Source organism: Primulina tabacum, chromosome 7 (assembly GCF_025594145.1).
Source record: "Primulina tabacum isolate GXHZ01 chromosome 7, ASM2559414v2, whole genome shotgun sequence".
Taxonomy (NCBI): domain Eukaryota; kingdom Viridiplantae; phylum Streptophyta; class Magnoliopsida; order Lamiales; family Gesneriaceae; genus Primulina; species Primulina tabacum.
In genome coordinates, this window is record NC_134556.1 from 32157106 (window position 1) to 32180864 (window position 23759).

Sequence of the window (23759 nt, forward strand, 5' to 3'; positions counted from 1 at the left end):
CGAATTAATGCAGCAGCATGTAAAATTGCATGTCCCCGTATAGAAATATGTATATTTGTTTTCATAATCATTGGTCTAACAATCAGTTGAAGACGTTTAATCAATGATTCAGCCAATTCATTATGTGTATGCATATGAGCAACATGATGCTCAACAGTGATTCCCATAGACATACAATAATCATTGAAAATTTGGGAAGTAAATTCACCAGCATTATCAAGTCTAATTTTCTTGATTGTATAATCGGGAAATTGATTCCTCAATTTTATTATTTGAGCAAGTAATCTTGCAAATGCAACATTTCGAGTTGACAATAAACATACATGTGACCATCTGCTGGAGGCATCAATCAATACCATAAATTATCTAAATGGTACACATGGTGGATGAATTGGTCCACAAATATCACCCTGAATACGTTCAAGAAACATTGGTGATTCAGTTTGAATTTTGGTTAGTGATGGTCTTATAATAAGTTTTCTAATAGAACATGATTTACATTGAAACTTATTATTCTGAAAGATCTTCTGGTCTTTCAGTGGATGACCATGTGTATTTTATATAATTCTTCGCATCATTGTTGAACCATGATGTCCTAATCGATCATACCAATTGGTTAATATTAAAGAATTATCAATTACCATGTTTGATTCAATGAGACTTATATGTGTATAATGCAATCCAATATGGAGCATTGGTAGTTTTTCAATCACATATTTCTTTCCTGATTTATATGTGGTAAGACACATATATTTCTCATTCCCTTCATTCATTGTTTGAGTATCATACCCATTGGAATATATATCATTAAAGCTCAACAAATTTCGTTTCGATTGTGGTGAATACAAAGCATCATTGATAAAAAAAATTTGTACCATTAGGTAACAAAAATTGTGCTTTACCACAACCTTTAATCAAGTCTACAGGACCTGATATTGTATTCACCATTGTTTTTGTTGGTTTTAGTTCCAAGAAATATCTTTTATCTCGAAGGATAGTGTGCGTTGTACAACTATCAGGTATGCAAACTTCAGCTTTGTTCATAGCATTTTCCATATTGAACTTAAAAAAAAATATGAAATGAAATAAAATTACTGACAATACATTTATAAAAATAAAATACTAGACAACACATATGTAAAAATATAACACACGACAAAGCATTATCATACGAGTACATGAAAAATTAAAATATTTTACATATTTATTCCACCAGCAAATTGATCATTGTCCGAGAAATCAATCAGAAAATCTCCAGCATCAAAATGAGTTGAATCACTCAAAGGTTCACCGTGTTCAGTGAAGTTGGTCTCCTTTTCTTTCCCGTTTATTGATTCTTTATAAATTTTACAAAGGTGATCAGTGGTTCGACAAATACGAGACCAATGTCCTGGAGTACCACATCTAAAACAAGAACCTGATGTCTTTTCAGTGGATGGTTTGGGACGCTCTTTTGAGATGAGTTATAGAAGTAACTATCTCGATTATTTTCAAAATCACGGCCGCGTCCACGACCATGATCACTTCCACATCCACGTCCACGACCTCGATTTCGTCCTCGACCAAAATCTTGTCTATAATTTTGATTTTGGTTTCCAGATTTAAATTCATTTTTGCTTATGACATTTACTTCAGGAAATGCCGTTGAACCAGTGGGTCATGCCTGATGATTTCTCATTAACAGCTCGTTATTCTTTTCCGCCACAAGGAGACATGCAATAAGTTCGGAATATCTCGAAAATCCACGCACTCTATATTGTTATTGTAGAGTTATATTCGATGCGTGAAAAGTGGAAAATGTTTTTTCAAGCATTTCCAATTCAATAATCTCGTGCCCACAAAATTTCGATTGCGAGATTATTCTATACATCGCCGAGTTGTAATCACTGACTTTTTTAAAATCTTGGAATCTCAACGTATTCCATTCATCCCGGGTGGTCGGAAGTATAACTTCCCTTATATGTTCGAATCTTTCTTTTATTCCCTTCCACAAAGCCATTGGATTTTTTTCAATTAGATATTCACATTTTAATCCCTCGTCGAGATGTCGACGCAAAAATATCATGGCTTTTGCATTTTCTTGTGCCGTGGATATGTCATTTTCTTTTATGGTTTAATTTAGACCCAATGACTCTAGATACATTTCTACATCGAGAGTCTATGACATATAACTTTTCCCCGTAATATTAAGACCGATGAATTCGAGCTTTGCCAAGTTTGACATGGTGGTACTAAAAAAAATTACGATGCATTTTATTAGTTAATGAATATTGTAATACAAAGTGATAAACAACAAGTACAAACATTCGTAAAAATAAAGAAATCACACGAGGAGGATATTCTCTAATAAATACAAGACTCGTGAGTATGATAACAAAAATAATTAAAAATAACCTTGAGAAAGCCATCTTCTTTTTTCTTCGAAAAATTTGATGAAGAATAATTGATTAGAGAAGAAGAGAAAGTTGGAGTGATTGAATGTGTTTGTGAGATCACATTTATAGGGCAAAAACTAGCCGTTTTGTTATCGTTTATGACCGTTGGTGTACAAAAAAATAAATGTATGTATTTGTATAATTTTATGGTAATAATATGATGTATATAATATTAGTCATGTTTAAATAATTATGTATATCATATCACATTATTATAATGAGGTGTCATAAGATATTTTGTTTTAAAAAAACTCTATAAGCTTTTATACTTGTCGTATCCCTTACCGGGAGTGTGGGATGTCGTCTTAACATTCAAAATATATTTTTCAACAGATATAATATTTTTTAGTAAAATAAAACATATTGTAACTTAATATTTTTTTGTCAATCATTTTTTTTATCGATATTAAAATTTAATATAATAAATTTTCATGTTTAATCGTCAATTATTTTTTTTACTCCAATGTTTGATCATGTGAGAAGTCGAAATTTCTATAGCGCTACTATTAGGTATGGACAGGGTAATCTTCAGGTTTATGTGGTAGTCTGCAAATCATTTTAGCTCGATAAATCATACCGAGCTAGATTTGCGCTACAGACTGGCTTGAAAACATGGATATGCCTTTTCTTTGTCCACACTGGTGGTGGCAAAGCCATAAATTTGATATTACCCGAGCTAAATAACTTCATAGCAATTTTATTTTCTAGGCTAAAATTTTAATTTTTATGGTGTTTTTTTTGTTCCCAATGCTTGGGCTAACTGGATTAAATACAAAAATTTTAACTTTTACAGGTTCCATTTTTTTTTACTCGAGCTACCTTTTAACTAAAATCTCCATGTCAAAAAAATTAAATATAGAAGAGTCCATCTGGACCTCTGCCTTGCACTGGACGGAAAACCATAAAAATATATTTATTTAATCAAATTTATAAAAATAGTAAATTATTGTAGTAATTGTTAATTTATCGTGGACTTCTTAAAATTCTAAACTTACACATTGTCAAAAAAAAAAAAAAAAAAATTCTAAACCTACATCATATGTCATATGTTATATAGTTTCATTTTCTTTTTGAAGAAAATTTGTCATACATTACTATACAATCACAATAAATTACTTTTAAATAGATAATCAAATTGTTAATATTAATATATTTTATATTAATTCTATCAGTTGCAAATGTAGATATGATGTTTTCAATAAAATGAACGATGATTGGAGGAATGATAGTTCATTGTCTATGTAAAAAATGAAATATTTTTAATAGTTGATAATGAAATTATTATACAAAGTTTTCAAAATATAATAGATCGAAAGACCGATTGTAAGAAAATCATAGTAATACGTAATTTTATTTGATCAGAAGATTTATATTGTTCGATTGATTAATTATAGTATATTATTGTGTACATTAAACTAACATTCAGGCTCCACTCCCGTTCGATATAGTATTGGTAATCAAACATTTATCTACTCTACCAATTCGGATATCCACGTTTTTATCATGCTTTGTGCTTTAACCATCTGTCAAATCGAATATTTCACTATTTTGGGGTACTTTTGTTTCATATTTTTGCTCAGTGTAGGGGCTTTGAATCAAAGCATCTTTAGTGTGTGGTTTGAAGTCACAGTAGCTTTATCTTTTGTCCCAAAAAAATTGATATTATTCCTTTCCTTGGTGATGTTAATATTCCTCAAATAATGTTGAGATTCCAACTTACACTTTTCAAATCAAACATATTTATGACACTTTAAATGTTATATAATTAAGAGTAGTTTTCTTCTGAAACGGTCTCACGAATCTTTATCTGTGATACGGGTCAAACCTACCGATATTTACAATAAAAAGTAATACTCTTAGGTACCATTTGGTTCATGGTATGAGATATATAGTATGGAGATAAGTAATATTTTGTAATAATAAAATAAATAGAAAATGATAGTTAATATAGTGTTTGATTTAATTGATTTGATTGATTGAATTTGAGATAATATGATATTACCATTTTGTCATTGTTGAAAATATTAATAGAATATTAATAATATTATTTATTAAGGATAATATCGTAATTTTATATTATTGATTTGATTGATGTGAGATTAATTATTACGAATTTGATTGATTTGCAATAAATAATTAATAATTTGATTGATCGAGATAAATAATACTTGTACAAAACAAGTGATATGATAATACTATTTATATTAGTACTTACAAGTACTTGAACCAAACAGTACCTTAGCATAAAAAATAATATTTTTTCATAGATGACCTCAATAAGAGATCTGTCTCACAAAATACGACTTGTGATACCGTCTTATACAAGTTTTTGCACATAGTTAATTCAACACTTTATATTTCTCAATGAAATTTAGTATGAAATAACATTTTATCGAAAACGATCATCGAAGAATATTATTTATCTGATAAGAGATCTCAAAAATTACTTCGGGCAAGATCGAAAATGACTTGTAAGAATTAATAGAGGACATATTTCACTGTCAATTTTGGCTCATTTAAACATCGACACAAGTTTATATGATAATTTATTTGTAATTTATTATTCATCAATTAATTATTCTAACTTAATGTATGTCTTAATATCGTAAATGCACTTTTTTTTATTTAAAAAAAGTTACTTTAAAATATTAATTATTTTAATAATAATTTATGTTACTCACTAATTTTTTTATTTTTTATTTTTAAATTTTTTTTTTCAATTTTGATTCTTGAGAGTAGTAATCGTAACACTAACACGTGACAATAATTATTTTTAAAAAGTTACCCCGACGTCTTATTAGTATTTTGGTATGAATAAATTATTTCGTGAACTCATTCGTAATTTCAACATATTTCATCAATTTTCCTTAGTTTCGTAAAAAATCATTATTAATCCGAACTTCTTAAAAATAAAAATATACTTCATGATATAAAGATCACATTTGATTTTTTTTTTTATTAGATACAAATAGATTTGATAAATTTGATTAGGAGTGTTAAAAAATCGAATTGAGCCGAATATTAGTAAAAATCTAATGTTCGGATTAGACTTGAATTAAACGTGTTCGAATTCGAACTCGAATCAAAACTCGAATTGTTTTTAATTTTTCTGCTTCCAATCTTCAAACTTATTCATAAGTTATTTTAACTATCTTTCGTATATTATTAATGTTCGAAAACTTGAAAGGTTCGAAATACATATATGCATTAATTACGAAGTCACCTTCTCCACTGTAACCCTAGTTTCTCTCAGGCGAATTCATTTGCAGTTTCGAACTACTTGTAGAGCTAATGGGGGTCTCAGCAGATGACAATAAGCCCAAGGAGCAAGACTTTTTGGTTGCTTCGATATCGCAGCTGTCGATTTCTAACTCCACTGCTTCGCCGGTGGTGGCGCGGTTTCGCTCCGAGTTAGGAGTGCCGGAGCTCCGGTTCGAAACGGAGTCGAACCCGAATGGTTCCGTACACTTCGACCTCCGAGCTTGCCAGGTCTTTTGTTTCTCTTTTGTCTTGCATACCCTTTTATGTTGTTCGGTTGTTTATTTATGTTTTTGAAGTTGCTTTGGCAATTTCTCTGGATGAAAGGTTGGGTTTTGTTGTGAATTTAGTGTGTTGAGAGTAAGTGTGTGTTTATATTATTATTTTTTATTATTATTTTTTTGCATTTGCTTGCTAGTGGCTGGGGGCTGGAATTCTTGATTGTAAAACACTGAAATTAGTTTTCGATACTGGTTGAAGTTGGAGTTTTTGCATATAATTCTTCAGGAGATGAGATTACCGAGTGAAGGATTAAAATGTTATGGTTCTCAATAACTTTCAGGGTTTTCCACTGGGAAAAGATTAAATTTTTCTACATCACTGACAAATTTGAATGCATTTATTAAATCATTCACACACAATTCGATGAATTCGGTTGGTTTGTAAAGATTTTATGTGCTAGTGTATTTCGTTTCCTTTTTTTTAAAAAAAGTTTAGGATGGCTTTCTTAGATATTATTGTATCGTTCGTCCAGCTTTACATGCTCAGTCCGATTGAATCAATTTGCATCCTTGAAGCTTCTGAACTAAATAAAGAGGTACGGTGTTGTTACTCTTCTTTAATTTGTTTGCATACTTATTCCATCTCATATTTTGATCTATTGTTTGTCAATAGTGGACATTTTGGGTTCTTTCACTCTGAGGATTATCATCACTGCCTGCTCTTAAAATAAATTTTCTTTTCTTATGAATTTGATTTATTCATCAAATGAAGTTTTTGTGGTCCTTGATAATATTGTAGTCGCAGAGTTTGCTAAAATGTTTCGTGCTCTAAATTATATACATTAGAATTAAAAAATCATGGCTGCTATTAATCAGCATTTTCCTTGGGAAAGACAGAAAAATTTTGTTTCCCGACTTAAATTATAGTGAATAACGCTATTTGACTTTTATGCTTTGAACCAGAAAAGCTATTCGAGGGGACTCACCATTCAATTTAGAAATGAAGAGGAAAGTAGGGCCTTCCATTGTGCATTTGAGCGATGTAAGAAGGAAGTGGTTGTTCAAGGTCGGTTTTTAATATGTATTATATGTCATGGAAGTTGTGATTGCCATGTTTCATAATCACATTTTCATGGGTTCTTACTATTTATTGCAGTTATGAGTTTATTGTAGAGGTTTAAGGGAATCATTCTTTAAATTCAATACTCGTTTGATTTTAATGCACAGCAATTTTAGTATATAGCATTTTCAGCGTGTTTATTTTCTTATTAATCATGATGCAGTCATTGCACCTTTTGCAAAAAATAAAATAAAATAAAATTACAGAAGTATGAAAACCTTGTTTAGATTGTATTTTTCTGTGATTTGTAGCCCCTTAGAGAAAGGCTATCTCTTCATGTCAGTTTGGATCATGTTTGCCTTTGTCATCATTACTTGGTTGTGAAGTAGACATAAGAGTTTGCAGGTGTTAACTTTTAATTTTAAAAAAGCGCCTAATCAGGTTGAAGTCTATGTCATTCAATTTCACAGGATCATTGTTGCCAAATGGACCTGTATCATCCAAAAGCAAGTTTGATGACAAAATAGAAGCATCTTCTGCCAAGATGTACTTTCATTACTACGGACAGCTTCTACACCAGCAAAATATGTTGCAAGATTATGTGAGGACAGGTTAGACCTCTGAACTTCTGTGGTTCTTGTTTTGAGTATATTGTCAAATGTTGAGGTCTAGTATTCATGCCCATTGGAAATCCATTCGTAGGATGCTCAAGAGCTTGTCGTACTTTTATAGTTGCACTATTTACCATAAGTCTGCCTCTGACTTACTCACATGATAAAATTTGTGTTCCAGGAAGTTATTATGCTGCAGTGATGGAGAATCGTGTGGATTTTCTTGATCGCATAGTAGTTGATGTTGGTGCTGGCAGTGGCATCTTGTCTTTATTTGCTGCTCAGGTTCTGAAGTACTCATTGATTCTTCACGGAGTTTATATTTAATCAGCTTATCATTAAATATCACAAATCAACACCAGTGATTTTCTCTCAGGCTGGTGCAAGACATGTTTATGCTGTGGAAGCATCAGAAATGTCAGAATATGCACGCAAACTTATAGCTGGTAATCCATTGCTTAGCCAAAGAATAACAGTGAGTGTTCTGTCATTGCACTTTAACTCTTTCTGAGAATAAACTTTTTACACTATTTGTTTTTTAAGACCTTTTTGCATACTCTAATTGGTATTAAAATATTTTATTCTCTTTAGGTGATAAAGGGTAAAGTTGAAGAGGTTGACTTACCTGAGCAAGCAGATGTGTTGATATCTGAACCAATGGGTACACTTGGTTACTTTACTTTTCTAATCTAGCATAGGGGTGTAAACGAACCGAACACGTTCACGAACTTTTCGAGCCGGTTCGAATAATATTTGGTTCGAATTCGAAACTATCGAATTCGAGCCGAACTCGAAATTATCGAATTCGAGCCGAACTCGAACATGTTCGAATATTTTTCGAATCGAATTCGAGCTAAAATTATATTGTTCGATTGTTCGCGAACAGTTCGCGAACTTTAGCATTATATTTAAAAAATAAATAAAATATTATTAAGTATATATATATATATATAATGTTCGAATATATATATATAATATTATTAAGTATATATATATATAATATTATTCGAGTTCGAATCGAATTCGAACTCGAGCCTCAGTTCGAATCGAAAATAATAAAAGTTCGAGTTTCGAATCGAGCTTCGTATATGTTTATTCGAATTCGAGCTCGAGCTCGAATGCTGAAAATTTCATAAAATTCGATTCGATTCGATTCGTTTACAGCCCTAATCTAGCATAAGGCAGCACTCAGAATCTGTTGGAATGATGCATTTAACTAAATTAAATGAGGACAAAAAGACATGCATCATGCATGTCTTTTTTCCGAGGGGCGTGGGGTAGCGGTTTTGACTTTTGCTAAATTTTCCAAAAATAATGGAATTAACTTTTCAATAACAAATTCTGAATGGTTCTTCAGTGCTGATATGTGTTGTACTATGGTATTAGTTTTTCATTTTTTTTTATCTTCCTGTGGAGCTTTCTCTCCCTCTTTTTTGGAGGAGGCAGGGGGTAGGGGTTTTTGGTGGCTTTTCTGTAGTTGCCTGCAAGTGAACATTATGCCTATGGCCGCAATCGAATTTTCTGTGCCCTCTATTTGACATAGTATGTTGTCTGAAATATAATCTCCCTACATTTCATGATGACTGTTTTTACTCTTGCAGGCACTTTGCTAGTCAACGAGAGAATGCTGGAGTCGTACGTAATTGCCAGAGACAGATTTCTTGATCCAAGTGGGAAAATGTTCCCAACTTTGGGAAGGTAAATCAAATTATAACAGGTTTTTTACGTTACTGCTTTGTATGCATGAAAAAAATTCAAAAGGTTATCTGATTTGTGTAATGAATTGAAGACCGACCATGCTGTTGTTTGATTATTTATGATTGAGTGGGGTTTGAAATTAATCTGGATCATGCTTATTCTTATTAATTTCTTTGTTTCCATCTCGCAATTCTCTCATCTATTTCCTTGATTTGTGAAATATATTCATATTGATGTTGCTTTGTCATTATTCACAACTTATCATAGGGTAAATCTTGGTAAAATTCTTGACCGATAATCCGTCAACATTTCTTTAAAAGGAATTCCTGGTATAGCTGATTCTTGTACCCCTTGAGCGGTAAATTTCTTGTTTTGTGCATCTATTTGGAAGAATTGACAGCTTTTTATTAAACCAAAAGAAAAGTAGAGTTGATGTTTCACCGAATTGTGGACGCCTTTTCTCCCACGCATCTTCATTCGATTCGATTTTGAACGCCAGTCGCCAGGACCAGTGGTCTTTTTTCCTCTGTATTGTCCAGGTTTTCCGTGTTTAACAATTTGCACCTGTTTTTGCCTTGTAGAATACATGTGGCACCATTCAGTGATGAATATTTATATATCGAGATCGCGAATAAGGTGTGACCTATTATTCCTATGGTTGTAATTAGTTTTTGATGCGGGGAAACCAACGAGACATTAGTATTCACTGATATAACATATACTATATATCCTATATACTGTGCTATTTAATAAAGTTTGGGCTTACCATAATAACTACTTTGGTATGGCAGAATCTCACCAAAATTTATTTCTCATTTAGCTTTTCTCTAACTTCTAATCCGAATCAGTAGAAATGCAATATTATCCCTATTCCCATATTTTCTCTAATTTCCGTTTCAAAATTTTTATTTGTAATAATTTCCTATTAAATTATCCACTACAAATCTTCAGCCATAACTTAGACACACCCTCGCATGCAATTTTTTTTCAAAATTTTTAATTATTGTGTTTCTTTTTCAAAAATAAGTATCAATGAAAATCATCTGATGAATCATTTATTTTTTAGTTATCTTTTGATGTACTTGAGATACGATGCAAACAATTGAAGATTTGATCGTCGTGGTCTTTGTATTTATTTTTTCATTCAATGTTATAATCCATTGTGTTATAATTTCATATTCTTATATTTTTCAAGTAACAAGTCTTTGATATATAATTGTGAATTGTCATAAAATCGCACTATTTTTTCTTTCGTTACCTTGCCTTTTATGTTGCTTCTACTGATGTAAATGGAGATTCAATTTATTTCTTAATATACATCCAGGCCTTGTTTTGGCAGCAGCAAAATTATTATGGCGTTAATTTGACATCTTTACATGGAACTGCATTTCAAGGATACTTCTCACAGGTTTCCTTCGATACTAATTGCTTCAGTATGCTTTTTATATTTTTATACATCCCTGCACCGGTTGTAGTTGTGTACCTCTTTTTTTTATCATCCTAAACTATTTTATAGTATTTTTATTTTTATAGGTAATCCATGATATAAGGATTCAAAACCACTCTATATTCTCATTTTTCTTATGATTCAAATATTCTCTCACATGACATAATAAATATCTGTGGATAACGATATATTTCCTGCTTTGAATTATGACTTATAGGTAACTTCTGTAACATTTTTTGCACAAAATATATAGATTTTATTATTTAAAAATGATCTACTGTGTAACTAATTTTCCCTTATTGTTTTATATTTTCTGATCTAAGTTGGCATGAAACCACATGTATTGTGAACATGACATGGTGCTAATATCAAATGATCTTGATGTATTTAAAAGATAATTTAAGTAATATAAGAGTTTTCAAGATATTTTGGAAAATATAGGGCATTGTAAACTTAATTTAGCAAATCATGTTTCATAAATTTCTCATTAAAAGATAAACAAATGTAAATTCTTCTGCCAAATTAGAAAGAGGTTACAACGTTGAAAGGTTTTCCTGTAATTTGCAAAACTTTGTTATTAATATGGACTTTACATATCACATTTAAATAATAAAGGTTATACGATTCTTTCCATTTTTTACTATCCGTACTAGGTTAAACTTGGTGATTTTCATGGTCTTCCATTCTTATCTCATTCTTAAGCCCAACCTAATGTACAATAGTTGGTATCCATCTGTATGTTACCTCAGAGGTGACCATACTAACATTCTCTAAACCTTGCAGCCAGTGGTAGATGCTTTTGATCCAAGATTATTGGTGGCTCCCCCAGTCTCCCATGTCATAGACTTCACTTCTTCAAAGGTGAATTTCAGCTTTACTACCATATCATGTGCACATACATCCAACTTCAGAATTCATGCAGTACTAATAGTTAATTTTCTCGTTATTTTGTTGCGTAAAAGAGAGTTGCTTCATGTGAAACAAGATAGTTCCTTAATCTATATTTCTTGACTATAGCTGTGTAAATAACTAATAAAATCAGCTAGAATCCATTCCTTAACATCGTTTATGTGTATAAAAACCGAAAGGTATTTGAATCATTTTAGAAGCTATTAACCCTACTCGTGGACATTTCATTTTCGTATCCTGTAAACAAATCTTGGAACCAATAGATGAATTAATAGTTCTTTTTAAATATATTCTCTACAAGTTCTATGATACATTATGTAAAATTCTGGTTATATCAAATGTTTGGACAAAGATGGAGAGAGCTTTGTATATTTTCTGACCAGCTGTTCAGATAATATGAAGGCGCAGACAGATTTGTTCTTGTCATAGAAACTTCAAAGTATGGTTTAATTTGTTAATGTATTCATCATTTTTTTTGACAGGAGGAAGATTTGTATGAAATTGACATTCCATTGAAGTTTGTTGCTTCCGTTGGCACCAGAGTCCATGGGTTAGCTTGTTGGTTTGATGTACTATTCAATGGGAGGTAATGGCTAGAAGTTGTGCGTAGTTGCATTTGTAGATGTATCTCAAACTTATTTCTTTGCCACATCTTGTAACTCATAGAACTACGGTATTTTGCTAGATGTGTTTATGTTTTTAAAGAATTCCCAATTAGGATAAAGTATTAAATGAGTTGTAGGTTGTTTGTAATGCTGTCTTTGACATTGATCATACAACTTATTTCATCCACAGCACCGTGCAAAGGTGGCTTACCACTTCCCCTGGTGCACCTACGACACACTGGTACCAGCTGCGCTGTGTCCTGTCCCAACCTATTTATGTGATGTCTGGACAAGAGATAACAGGTCGACTCTTTATGGTAGCCCATAAAGCTCAGAGTTATACCATTCACCTTACATTGTCAGGTTGATTCTTATTGTTATCTTAATCCTGACTAATCCTTTCTTATCTTTTATTTATTTGCTAATCAGTCATTCATTCGTTTATGTAGCTAAGATGTGGGGACCTGGTGCCGAACAAGGAGGAATACTACAGACATCATCCGGCAAACTTGAGCTCAAAGAGCCTTATTATCGGATGTCTCAACCTCAGGTATATCCGATGGCACAAGAACAACAATCACATCAGTTATTGCAATCACAGGTAATGATAACGTGATGGTACATAAAAGTACTGTCTTTGGGGTTTGCGGTTGCTTGGTGTACTATTTTATATAATGTCAGATTGCTTAATGAGAAATTCACCAGTTCCAGTTCATTACTATGATCTTTTTTCTCCCCTGTATTAAAATAAGGATATGCACGTTCGGTTTCATTACTTTCAACACTTCCTGAGCTTTGAACAAGTAAAAAGATCGGCCGTGAGGGTTGGTTGATCATATGACACTCAAATTTTGTTTACCTTACAGTTTATGACCTTGTCATGAGGAGTGTTTTTGTCACCTTACAAAACTGTGTTAGTGTTGCAGTCAGCCATATCTCATGGAGTATTTTACGTAGTCATATAAGGTTCAGTGGATGATGATGAATTTTACCTTAGCACCAAATGGCCTCTTGGTATCAAAACCTAAAAGCATTATGAAAATCTGAGACCTGTTTGTTATCTGGTTTGTTTCTCTTGTAGAGTATGTGCCCGTTACCTACATTTACAATCTGCATTACAGGATTTACAAATACAATCCCAGGATGAGGACGTTTCAGATTTGTTCCAACAACCAATGTGATTCCATGGACGAGTAAAATCCCACTGATTAGAGACACCTTTGAGTGCTTCTGGCATTCTCCTGTATTGGTAACAATATAGTGCATTGTAGCTCTTAACACAATCACCGAGTATGTTTCCTTCTCTATTGTAATTATGCCGGCATCCTTTGATATCCTATTGTTTTAGCATCCCCTAGAGCGCCTTGTACCATGCCTAAATATTGAATCAAACCAAAGTTATGTGCATCTCTGCTTCGAAAATCTAGAAGGAAAATATGTGCGCGTAGTTAAAAAAAATCTGCCTTCATGTGATGATGTGCCAGACTTCCACTCGGAACAAGATTTCATATTATTTGCAGGTTTTTTTTTCTTCTTAAAACTATGTTGTCTTCATTTGGTGTTGGCTTAGTCCGAGTTTCGATGGTCTTTTGCAGTAAGGGAAATTCCATGAAGGCATAGTTGTAGTAATCCATTTCCCCCCGTTATTTTCTTCTTTTGGTTTTGTCTTGTAAATGAATACTTACAAGAAACAAATACAGCGACTTTTATTGCCATGGGTTGAGAAACCTACATCGTGTGAGGCATTTCACTATGGCACGAGTATCGCAACGAATCGAAAAGTATGAATAAATATTTGGCGCATTATCATTCTTATGTTAAAAAAATTATAAATGAAAAAAATTGAGAATTTATTAGTTTGAAGGATACTGTTTTTTCACCTATGTCGTTATAGAAGGATTAAGAACCACCAACTACAAGGTCAAAATTTTTAATACAATAAAGTTGGCTCTCTGTTCATATAAAAATTCCAGGGCTCCTTCCAAGATAATGCAAAAATAAGCTTCAATGTGAAGCAAGTTCCACTATAGGTGGACGTTGTTGTGGTACTAGCTTATAAATACAGTCAATTTGCTGGCCAATCTTGACCACAATGTTGTGCAGTTAACTTGAGATAGCTCAACTGGCTGCTGCCATAGCTGGTAATGGCTGACTTATAACGCTGTGGCATCGACCACAAAGCGATGGATGGTCATGGTACTCACCAACTTGCGGCGAAAAATTCCAGCATCTCTCACATTTTGAACCGTTGGCACGCGACACACCAATCCAAACTTTGTTCTTGCCTTCAATAAGATATTCGCCAGTGCATGGTATGTCTTCACTCGTTACATCAACCAAAGACGGACGAATCTCTACCTGCATATTCAGAACCAACGTAAGAATCAATACTCAATTTCCTTGGTTAAGCTGAACTGACAATTAGTAAACATATTGTGAAAACCCTTTAAGTCAATTTTGAATCTTGATCATGTTTTACTGTTGATAACATCCATAACCCCAGAAGTTTGGTTTTCATACGGAACCATCTTTTTCTTCGAAAATTACTCGACCTCCAAGTTCCAACATTTACTCTCATCAACCTTGCCTTTTTTTAATCTACTCAGATGCTAACCACCATAACGGGTGGAAATGTAAGCTTATGAAGAACTTGGTCGAACTTTATGTATTTTTTGAGAATTCCAAGCTATGCTCCCTCAAATATAAAACCGCTACAATCTCTCTATCAAACCCTTGTAGAAAATCTTGTTCTGTCCTTGATGGGATGCCAATTTTCCAAATGGAGTGAAACTAAACCTAACTTCAAAAGGTAGACCTAATTTTCCTACTCTGAACACACTGATGTGCTGGAAAGAGCTGATTTTTATGTCTCCATATCTCCTATTGTGAGAGAATTAAGTGAACTTTCCTACGAGACATTGAGAAATACAATAATAGCAGAAAGAAAAATTTAATGTGATTCTGTTATTTTGGGCTGATAAACGTTCAATCTGGTATACCTGAGATGTCAAGAATATGCGGTGCAGTCCATCGGCATCATTTTCAGATGCACACATTTCTATCAATCTTGTAACCATACTCTTATCAGATGCATGGAGAGAAACCTTTGCCTCTAAACTCGAACCAATCATCTTCGCTGTACGAGCATTCTCCAGCACTTTGTTTACCTCCGTTCTCAGCTGTTAAAGGTAGCTTAAATTAGAACGAATACTGACATTTGGAATTTGTTGAAATGTCAATCTCAATGCTAAACTCTAGTTAACTATCGATGACATTTCCCAGGTTAAGCAATCACTATTCACCTCAAGAATCCTTCCCCAGAAAACAACTTCTTCTTCTGGAAAATCGAGATATATTTGGTTCAATACAGGCCATCTTAACTCAAAGACAGAACTTGCAACATGTCCATCTTCAGCAGCGAATTGAAACGGAAGATGCTGCCATACATCTTCCGCCAGATGTGGCAGAATTGGAGCAATGACCCTGACAACAGAAAGTAGATGTGCAGCAAGGACTGTTTGACAACTTCTCCTTGTAGCACTTGTGCTTCCCCTGCAAGTATGAAAAATAAGGTCAATAATAAACTCAAAACCATGTCAAACAGATAAGAAGCCTTGTACGGGGCAAATCATCGAGTCAATATCATTGGGTGTTACATAAGATTTGAAATGGCCAGACGACATATATATAAATGATAAAAGACTGTGCTAGGTTCAACCTATTGATGAAGCCCCCAATGCTTACCCAACATAAAGTCGATCTTTAGCAACGTCCAAGTAGAAATTTGAGAGATCGACTACCACAAACCTCTGAATGATCTGTAATTGTGATAAAAAAATGAAAGCAAAGAGGAAAAACTTCAGAACCACAAGATCATACATACGCATCAAAAGTTCGTCTAAAAGAAGGTCCCATTTCAGAACCAATAAATTCATCATTTACACTATCTATTTATAAAGCTAAAAACTCAAATCTGATCAAGAAATATAACCCCATTTTGCCACCTATTCTATTCTACCAATCACTTTCCAAACACAGTGTGAATGGCAAATATCACTCACATAAACCAAATTCTCATTTCTCTACCAACACTTCTATATCCATCCATCCATCCATCCATCCATATATGAATTTTACAGAAAATAGTAGGTTAACACCCTCGGGAGAAATATACCTGAAAAATTTTGAAGAACTGATAATTGTCATAGCTCTCTTGAATGTTCTTAACGACACTTTCTAGTTGAAATAATGCATAGCGATCGATCATTGGAAGTTCATTATGAGGAACAACATAAATGGGCTGCAAAAAGTCAACAGATAAAAGGGGACAAATGAGAAGGTTTATGAGAAACAACTCGTAATCCGATATGTTTACCATAACAACTAAATAACTAAGAAAGATTGAGAATATACTAAGAGTGAATAAGAGAAAAAAAAATTATGTTTGTGTAGACTAATGTAAAGCAGTTTTGCACCCTGCTAAAAAGAACAATTATAAAAGCTATTTCATGGCAGATATCTCAGGGTGACATCGATAGGATGGCTTACTTTCCAGTCATGCAGATTTCCCAAAAGAAATCGCAAGGTTCCTCTTAACTTCCTATATATGTCAGACATTTGACGAAGCACTGTAGTCCCAATTGTCACATCACTGGTATAATCAACACTTGAAACCCAGAGGCGAAGAACATCTGCACCAAAGGCAATGTCCTGTTTAAGAAAACAAAAAAATGTTATTCCAGAGCGGGTAAGATCTGCGAATATCTTCTAGCTGTCTAGTGTACATTTGGGTCTTTCCCTCCTTCAATTACAGTTTTTGGATCAACTACATTTCCAAGAGATTTGCTCATCTTGAACCCTTTCTCATCAAGTACAAATCCATGTGTTAAAACACCACGATACGGAGCCTTTCCTGTAAACAATAAGACGAACATTTGACAGATCTTGTCTCCAAAAAGAGATGATGAGCATAAGTGTCATTGCATACGTTATTATGCCATTGTATGAATAAAGTCAATTGCATAGCAACCTTGCCGATGTTATATCCATAAGTGAAGATCCATATTGCCTTGCAAAATATTATATGGGATTTTACTCAAGGCACCTTAAATTCAAAAAGGAATTTCAAGGGACAAAAGGGAAGAACAGAATACAGGACCCTGACACCACCTATAAACCTTGAGAAATTTCATCAGATTACCCCCTATCTTCAAACAGTTTAGGAACTTAAATGCACTAAAACCACTTCTTTTTATTCAGCAGATTTGAATCAACATCTACCTTCGCTCCACCACATGATTAGGGAAAATAGAATGGAAAGGGAAAAATGGATTACAATTTGCTTTAAATAAGATATAACCTTGAAAAATGATTGAAGTACTTCTTACCATTAGTAGCAACACTTGTTAACAACGAACTCTGAAACCAACCACGATGCTGATCTGTACCTTCGAGATACAAATCTGCAGGATATCTAGCACCATTTCTTTTGCCCAGAACAGCAGCCCAAGAAGAGCCTGAAACATACCACGTGATTAGTGGCTCATTACTGTAAAAGATGATTGTGAGGATTCTTTTTCGGTAGTAAAGGAAACTATATTGACATGAAAACCAAATTCTCGAGCTTAGAATTCAATAGACTATGCATACAATATCATGATTGATTACTGAAGCACTAATAAGAAACACTTGTCAATTCCAAAGTATAATAAATGTAATGACATGACACCACAAAATTTATAATGAGCTTGCATCTACGTGCCAGAACAATGCAGCAACATGTCATTTCGAGATAAAAAATGTGAAAGACTTTACCCATTTATATATGAAGTTTGATACTTGATGCTAACTCTAGCAATGATACGGGGACATAATTTGGATAAAACTGTCTTTCACTTTGCAGAGTTCCATAAAAAAGTTCCATAAACCCCGAGGAACGAACATTCTGTCCAAGTCCCCACATAAATAACTTCACAAAAATTATACATAAAAAATAAGTAAAGTGTTAAGCAGATGACAGACGATACATAGCTTATCGTAAAAATGTAAGTATTTAATTTATACCCCTAAAAAATGTAGCATGACTATCATAGCAGTTGTTCAAATTATTTTCAGGTCACTACCTAATAATACCTGAATCAAACCAAACATCCATTGTATCAGTCCCCTTTACATAGCTAGATGCTTCATTGCGATATTTTTCTGGAAGCAATTCCTCCACTGACATGTACCACCATGCATCACTTCCTTTTTGTGAAATTATAGCTGCTAAATAAAAGTTTGGGTCAAAATATCCTAAATAGAGAGGGAGAGATAAATGTAAAAGCTGAAGTAACTTCATGGATAACATTACGATTGGTGAATCACAGCGAACGTAAAATGGATCTTACACTTAATATGATCAATAGTCTCTTTATTCATCAATGGCTCCTTTGAATCCACATGATAAAAAACAGGGATAGGTACACCCCAAGTCCTTTGCCGGGAAATACACCAATCAGAACGAACTGAAGTCATCGAAGAAATTCGGTTTTCTGCCTATTAAAACCACAAGGTTGATTTTATGACTGTGATGCATGATTATAAAATACTTATGTTTAAAGAGCATTTTTGCCCAGGTCGAATTTCTTGACCTCTTCTAAAGGATCATCGGTGGACAGTTTATCTTCTATGAAAATTAAAAATGATGACTGGTAAATTACCTGCGAGGGAATCCATGTTACTTGGTTAATTGCATCCATTGCAGCCGTTCGGAAACCTTCAACCGAGGCAAACCACTGTTCGGTTGCCCTGAATATTGTTGGCTTCTTCGTTCGCCAATCATAAGGATACTTGTGCTCTGCATTTTCTCAAAAAATAATAAATTTCGACAAGCTCACAACAATCGTTGCCCAGTAACATAGTCCGAAAAGAAAAAAAACTGAATCCTAATTCGAAGACTAGACTTACTGTATGGCTCAACCATTATCAGCTTTGAGTTATTGCCCAAGTACTCGATAACAGCAGCATTACCACTGCCAAGCACATCAAGCCCTCTGAATCTTCCAGCTTCTTCAGTAAATATTCCTTCATCATCCACAGGGGAAAGCATGGGCAAATCATATTTAAGGCCGGTAACATAATCTTCTTGACCATGGCCAGGAGCAGTATGAACTAATCCTGTTCCTGACTCCGTAGTGATATAATCTCCACCAATGACAACTGGGCATTCTTCATTATCTATGGGATGGACATACCTGAAGTAACAATTGAAGGCTGAAGTTAGACATAACCACCAAACTTAGCCACCACAATATTTTCCCTCGAGTTTTGTGTTTGAGAATTGGCAGTTCACAAATAATTGTTGAGCACAACTATGATATTTACTTAAAATGGTATTCAACTCCCATGTTTATAAACCTCGATTGATGGCGTAACACATGCTTCAAATTAACTTCTATGTAGGGCCATTCCATACCACTACCTAATGCTGTTGGCCTTCCACCAGAATTATTTATAGAGGCAATCTGTGTGAAGAGCATGCAGTGGTGCTATTTAATATATTGTGAATCATTTAAAATACAGATTATTGTTATTAAAAAAATTACCTGCAATTTTCAAGTTCTGCACCAGTGATTGTTGCATTTACTTCAAGCTTCACGCCCCATTTTGCTTCTAGAGTTGGCACAAGGTCCAATGCCACAACTAGGAACTGCTTGTCATGATTCTTCAAGACATTTCCAAATCTTTTTTCTTTATCTGTGAAATGAACTTCAACAACAGCATATTGAAGCTTTGAATTGACTGCAACAGCTGAACAAAATAAAAATAATCACTCATAATCAATATATAACTTATATAATCACTAATACCAACCGAATAGCAAACATGGTACGTACATATGTAATATTTTGAAGCAGCCTAGCCTAAGAGACAAATAGGAAAAGCTTACCAGCATTAGCAGGAATAGTCCATGGAGTTGTAGTCCAAATAGCTAAGCCCACATTAGGAAGGAAATCCTCAAGCATTTTACAAGAAGTGGGAGCACTGAGTAATGGGAAAATTGCATACATGCTCTTTGATATATGTCCCTCAGGATACTGCATAAATTTCGATATAACAGCAAATATAAATGCTAAAGTTTCTGCTTGAAATGCCACATGTTCTGATCATGCTGAGCATTTTAATCTGTAACTTATTGTGTGGAAGGTTCAGGACAATCACGAATGTTTGGAAACGAAAAGATATGTGATTCATACCTCCAATTCAGCTTCTGCTAGAGCAGTGCGGGATGAGGGACTCCAGTGGACAGGTTTTCTGCCTCTGTAGATATACCCTTGTAACACCATTTGGCCAAACACTTCAATCTTACATAATTCATATGAACCATGTAACAAGAAAAATTAGATTACTTAGGAAACAATAAGAACATGATGAACTAAGGTATCCAAAAAGTTGAGACTGGTAGATGACTGAAGTTTACTTGAGCAGCCTCGTACTCGGGATCAAGAGTGAGATATGGATTATCCCAATCTGCCCAGACGCCATAGCGCTGTAACCAGTGTGAAAAACATTTGTCAAATACAAATTATTGGAGTCATACACTATTTACCAACAATGAAATCAAAATTTACCTTTATTAAAAGAAGTCGATCAAGAGTGACTTCACAATTTTCATTAATCTTTTGTAATTAACCACTTAAAGGGGAAAAAACCAGTTGTACTAGAATTAGAAAACCTCTTTACTCGGTAGCCATAGTTGCCAAAACATATCCACACAAGGAGATGTTTTTAATGGTCATCAGAAATGATTATGTAAATTAACACTTAAATTAACAATACTAATTTTTAATTCATGGCAGAGCAAAAAATTTTCCGTCCATGATACAGGAAACTGAATTGGAACATTCCCTCTTGATCCAAGAAATGAAAAATATAACCTTAAATGATATCATCTGGGTCTTGACAGTTGACTTTGCGAATTTGGCAGCCTTTGCCCTTAATTTTAGAGGTGTCAGTTCCTTTCTAGAATCTTGATCCAGTGACTGTAAAACTGCAACATTTCAACAAAATCCGTGATATCATCAACCCCACAAAAGATATTAACTTTTTTTAATCTTCACATGAATTAAGTGCATGCAAATGGCACTTACACAGCACTTAGATACAAAAAATAAAGGAACTGACTTCAGATCAACGCTGCTACCATAAATAAGGTAACTGTTAAATTGTTATTTTTTAATTCCATTTGAACAGTTGTTCTTTTACCACATACTGGAGTAAAGATAATTTATTCACACCTTTGGCAGGCATTTCAAGCAGTGAATCAGCTAATGAATTAAAATAATACCAAAGCCTTTTAGGTTCTTACAAACTAGGAAGATTCTTAACACTTGCCTTTCAATTCGATTGGTAAACCATGGCAATCCCAACCAGGTACAAAATGAACTTGAAAGTTCTGAAGAAGCTGCAACAACGAGAATAAATTAGTCTTGCAATCAGAAAATCTAATTCATGGTGTAAAAACTAGCTTATATTGATTCAAACGAGCCGACGAGGGAGTACTTTTGATTCATCATTTTCAACTTTAAGCCTCAAACGTGTCTTAATTTTTTGTTATATGCCACGATCGACATGTTAATTATTTCGGACCAATCGATCTGAAAGAAATGAAATCTCACACTTCATAGAATCAAATAATGCAAAGTAATATTTCTAATAAATAGGCATAATCCTCAAATCCGTCATTTTTACCTTATACCGGTTGATTACATCCTTCAAAATCTTATTCATGGCATGTCCCATATGTAAATCACCATTTGCATACGGAGGACCATCATGAAGGACAAAACTGCCCTGTCAAGATGATTAAAATTAACCAAAATTTAATGAAAACATAAAATTTAAGAATATCACTGAACCTGCAAGAACCAACCCCGTTATTCCTGCTGACAACCCTTCTAAACACCTGATTTTCTTCCCACATTTTCTGAATTTCAGGTTCCCTTACAACAGAATTTGCTCTTAACCCAAACGCAGTCTTGGGGAGATCAACTGTTTGCTTATACTTTCCATCTTCCTGCTTATCCCCTGGAAAACAATAAGCCTATAACTACTTACAGACGCACAAGTAAGTTCAGTATCGTAAAAGGAATTAAACGCAATCAAAGAAAGGATATGTGCAGCGGAAATACATATCATATGAATTAGATTCTTGGCAACCTTCAGATTTTCCCTTCGCCGCCATGAGAGGGCCACGCGATCTTCGCTTTGATGATGAGCTGTATTCTATACCAGAGCACGTAGAATAGCATGTCACGTTGAAGAGAGACAAGACTTTCACCGTTGAGCTGCTTCTGAAACGTAACAAGCTTAAACCAGTGGTATTCCTTAGATATGAGCAATTTCTCAACGATAGAGCCTGAATAAAAAATAATAAATATGGTAATACTAATGAGCAGTATCCAGCAACAGCGCGTGAGCAAATTAGAAATACTAGATTAGTTGTTTGAACCATGGGATAACATCAGCCGCGTGTGTTGACATAAGAAATCTTGTTCCATTTAATCAAGGATTGAAACTCTTTCAAATATAATAATCATTCATACCCACAACATAACCTTAACTTCCTAGAAGATTAAATCCCAGGAAAGAAGACGACTTTCCCTTCACTCCTTCCAATATTGTGTGTACAATACAATACTGACGCCCCAACCCATCCCACCCCCCGGCTGCGCGCGCACACGATTTTGGACCAAGGTCTTATATAACAGCAGAAGACCAAATGAATTATAAACAATTCGTCAAATACCCGGAAGTCATACAGCAGTAAAAACTTGCACCTACACTCAGTTCATCAGCAATAACCGCCAAAAGCTAAACTTGACAAGTCTCCGCCAATTTCATTGGCAATCCACATAAATCGAATTCTAAAAAGTTTTAATCTTTCGTGTATATTGACTCATTTTTAAACACAGACATCACTCCCAAATAACTTTAAAAAACTACCACATTCCAAGTCCAAAACTTGAAGACCAAGAAACGTAGCACTCAAGAAAATCATAAACAAACCCGAATACATCGTCAAATGCTACCGTACAGACACCAAATGTCTGCATGTAAGTAAGTGTCAGTACCTTGTAAGATGAACTCTGCGCAGCCATCACAGAAAGATAATAGAAATTACTGGGAATCGAGAGTTTAGTCAAGAGGGTCGACTCCATTTCCATTCATCTTTTTTATGAAGAATTTTCTTTTCCATCCATTGAAGAAATTGGAGGAGAAATGAAGGGATTCTGAATAAAATTTGATTTATTTTGTATCCTATCCTTATATTATGCATTTTTGTCTTTGTGGATAAAGAGGCTTTCCTAGGCTTGTGCCTTGTGTTGGTGGAGCTGGGAAATTTTCAATTTCAACCTTCTAGTTCATCATATTACATATTTCCCCGGATAAAATTTGAAACCTTGCAATTTTGACGGCCGAATTGCATCACCATCCTCGATAAAAAAAAATTAAATATTAAAAAGGAAAAAGA

General features: G+C 33.9%; 2 protein-coding genes across 4 annotated transcripts; one reads left to right on the top strand and one right to left on the bottom strand.

Moving 5' to 3' along the window:
* Positions 1 to 5635: 5635 nt before the first annotated feature.
* On the top strand, positions 5636 to 13594 carry LOC142551291 (putative histone-arginine methyltransferase 1.4). Its single transcript, XM_075660442.1, has 15 exons — positions 5636 to 5924; positions 6448 to 6510; positions 6878 to 6980; positions 7445 to 7585; positions 7767 to 7870; positions 7962 to 8060; positions 8177 to 8246; positions 9187 to 9283; positions 9865 to 9919; positions 10608 to 10691; positions 11514 to 11591; positions 12122 to 12225; positions 12435 to 12607; positions 12694 to 12845; positions 13366 to 13594. Exons 1-15 carry the CDS (start codon positions 5727 to 5729, stop codon positions 13423 to 13425), a joined length of 1581 nt encoding a protein of 526 aa, XP_075516557.1. The 5' UTR covers positions 5636 to 5726; the 3' UTR covers positions 13426 to 13594.
* Positions 13595 to 14158: 564 nt separating this feature from the next.
* On the bottom strand, positions 14159 to 23559 carry LOC142551289 (isoleucine--tRNA ligase, chloroplastic/mitochondrial). Of its 3 annotated transcripts, none has more exons than XM_075660440.1 (22): positions 23359 to 23559; positions 22445 to 22643; positions 22158 to 22312; positions 21977 to 22078; positions 21620 to 21689; positions 21163 to 21275; positions 20706 to 20774; positions 20482 to 20589; positions 20175 to 20322; positions 19831 to 20035; positions 19193 to 19479; positions 18946 to 19082; positions 18634 to 18781; positions 18377 to 18508; positions 17632 to 17760; positions 17029 to 17156; positions 16793 to 16954; positions 16419 to 16544; positions 15989 to 16062; positions 15547 to 15796; positions 15244 to 15423; positions 14159 to 14602 (listed from the first exon to the last, which is right to left on the bottom strand). In XM_075660440.1, the coding sequence occupies exons 1-22, from the start codon at positions 23449 to 23451 to the stop codon at positions 14363 to 14365; spliced, it is 3255 nt and encodes a 1084-aa protein (XP_075516555.1). In that variant the 5' UTR covers positions 23452 to 23559; the 3' UTR covers positions 14159 to 14362. The 3 variants fall into 3 exon arrangements, with proteins under 3 accessions (XP_075516555.1, XP_075516554.1, XP_075516556.1); XM_075660439.1 differs by having other exon boundaries at positions 21977 to 22073; positions 22144 to 22312; XM_075660441.1 differs by lacking the exons at positions 22445 to 22643; positions 23359 to 23559 and having other exon boundaries at positions 21977 to 22073; positions 22158 to 22284.
* Between the last annotated feature and the right edge of the window lie 200 nt (positions 23560 to 23759).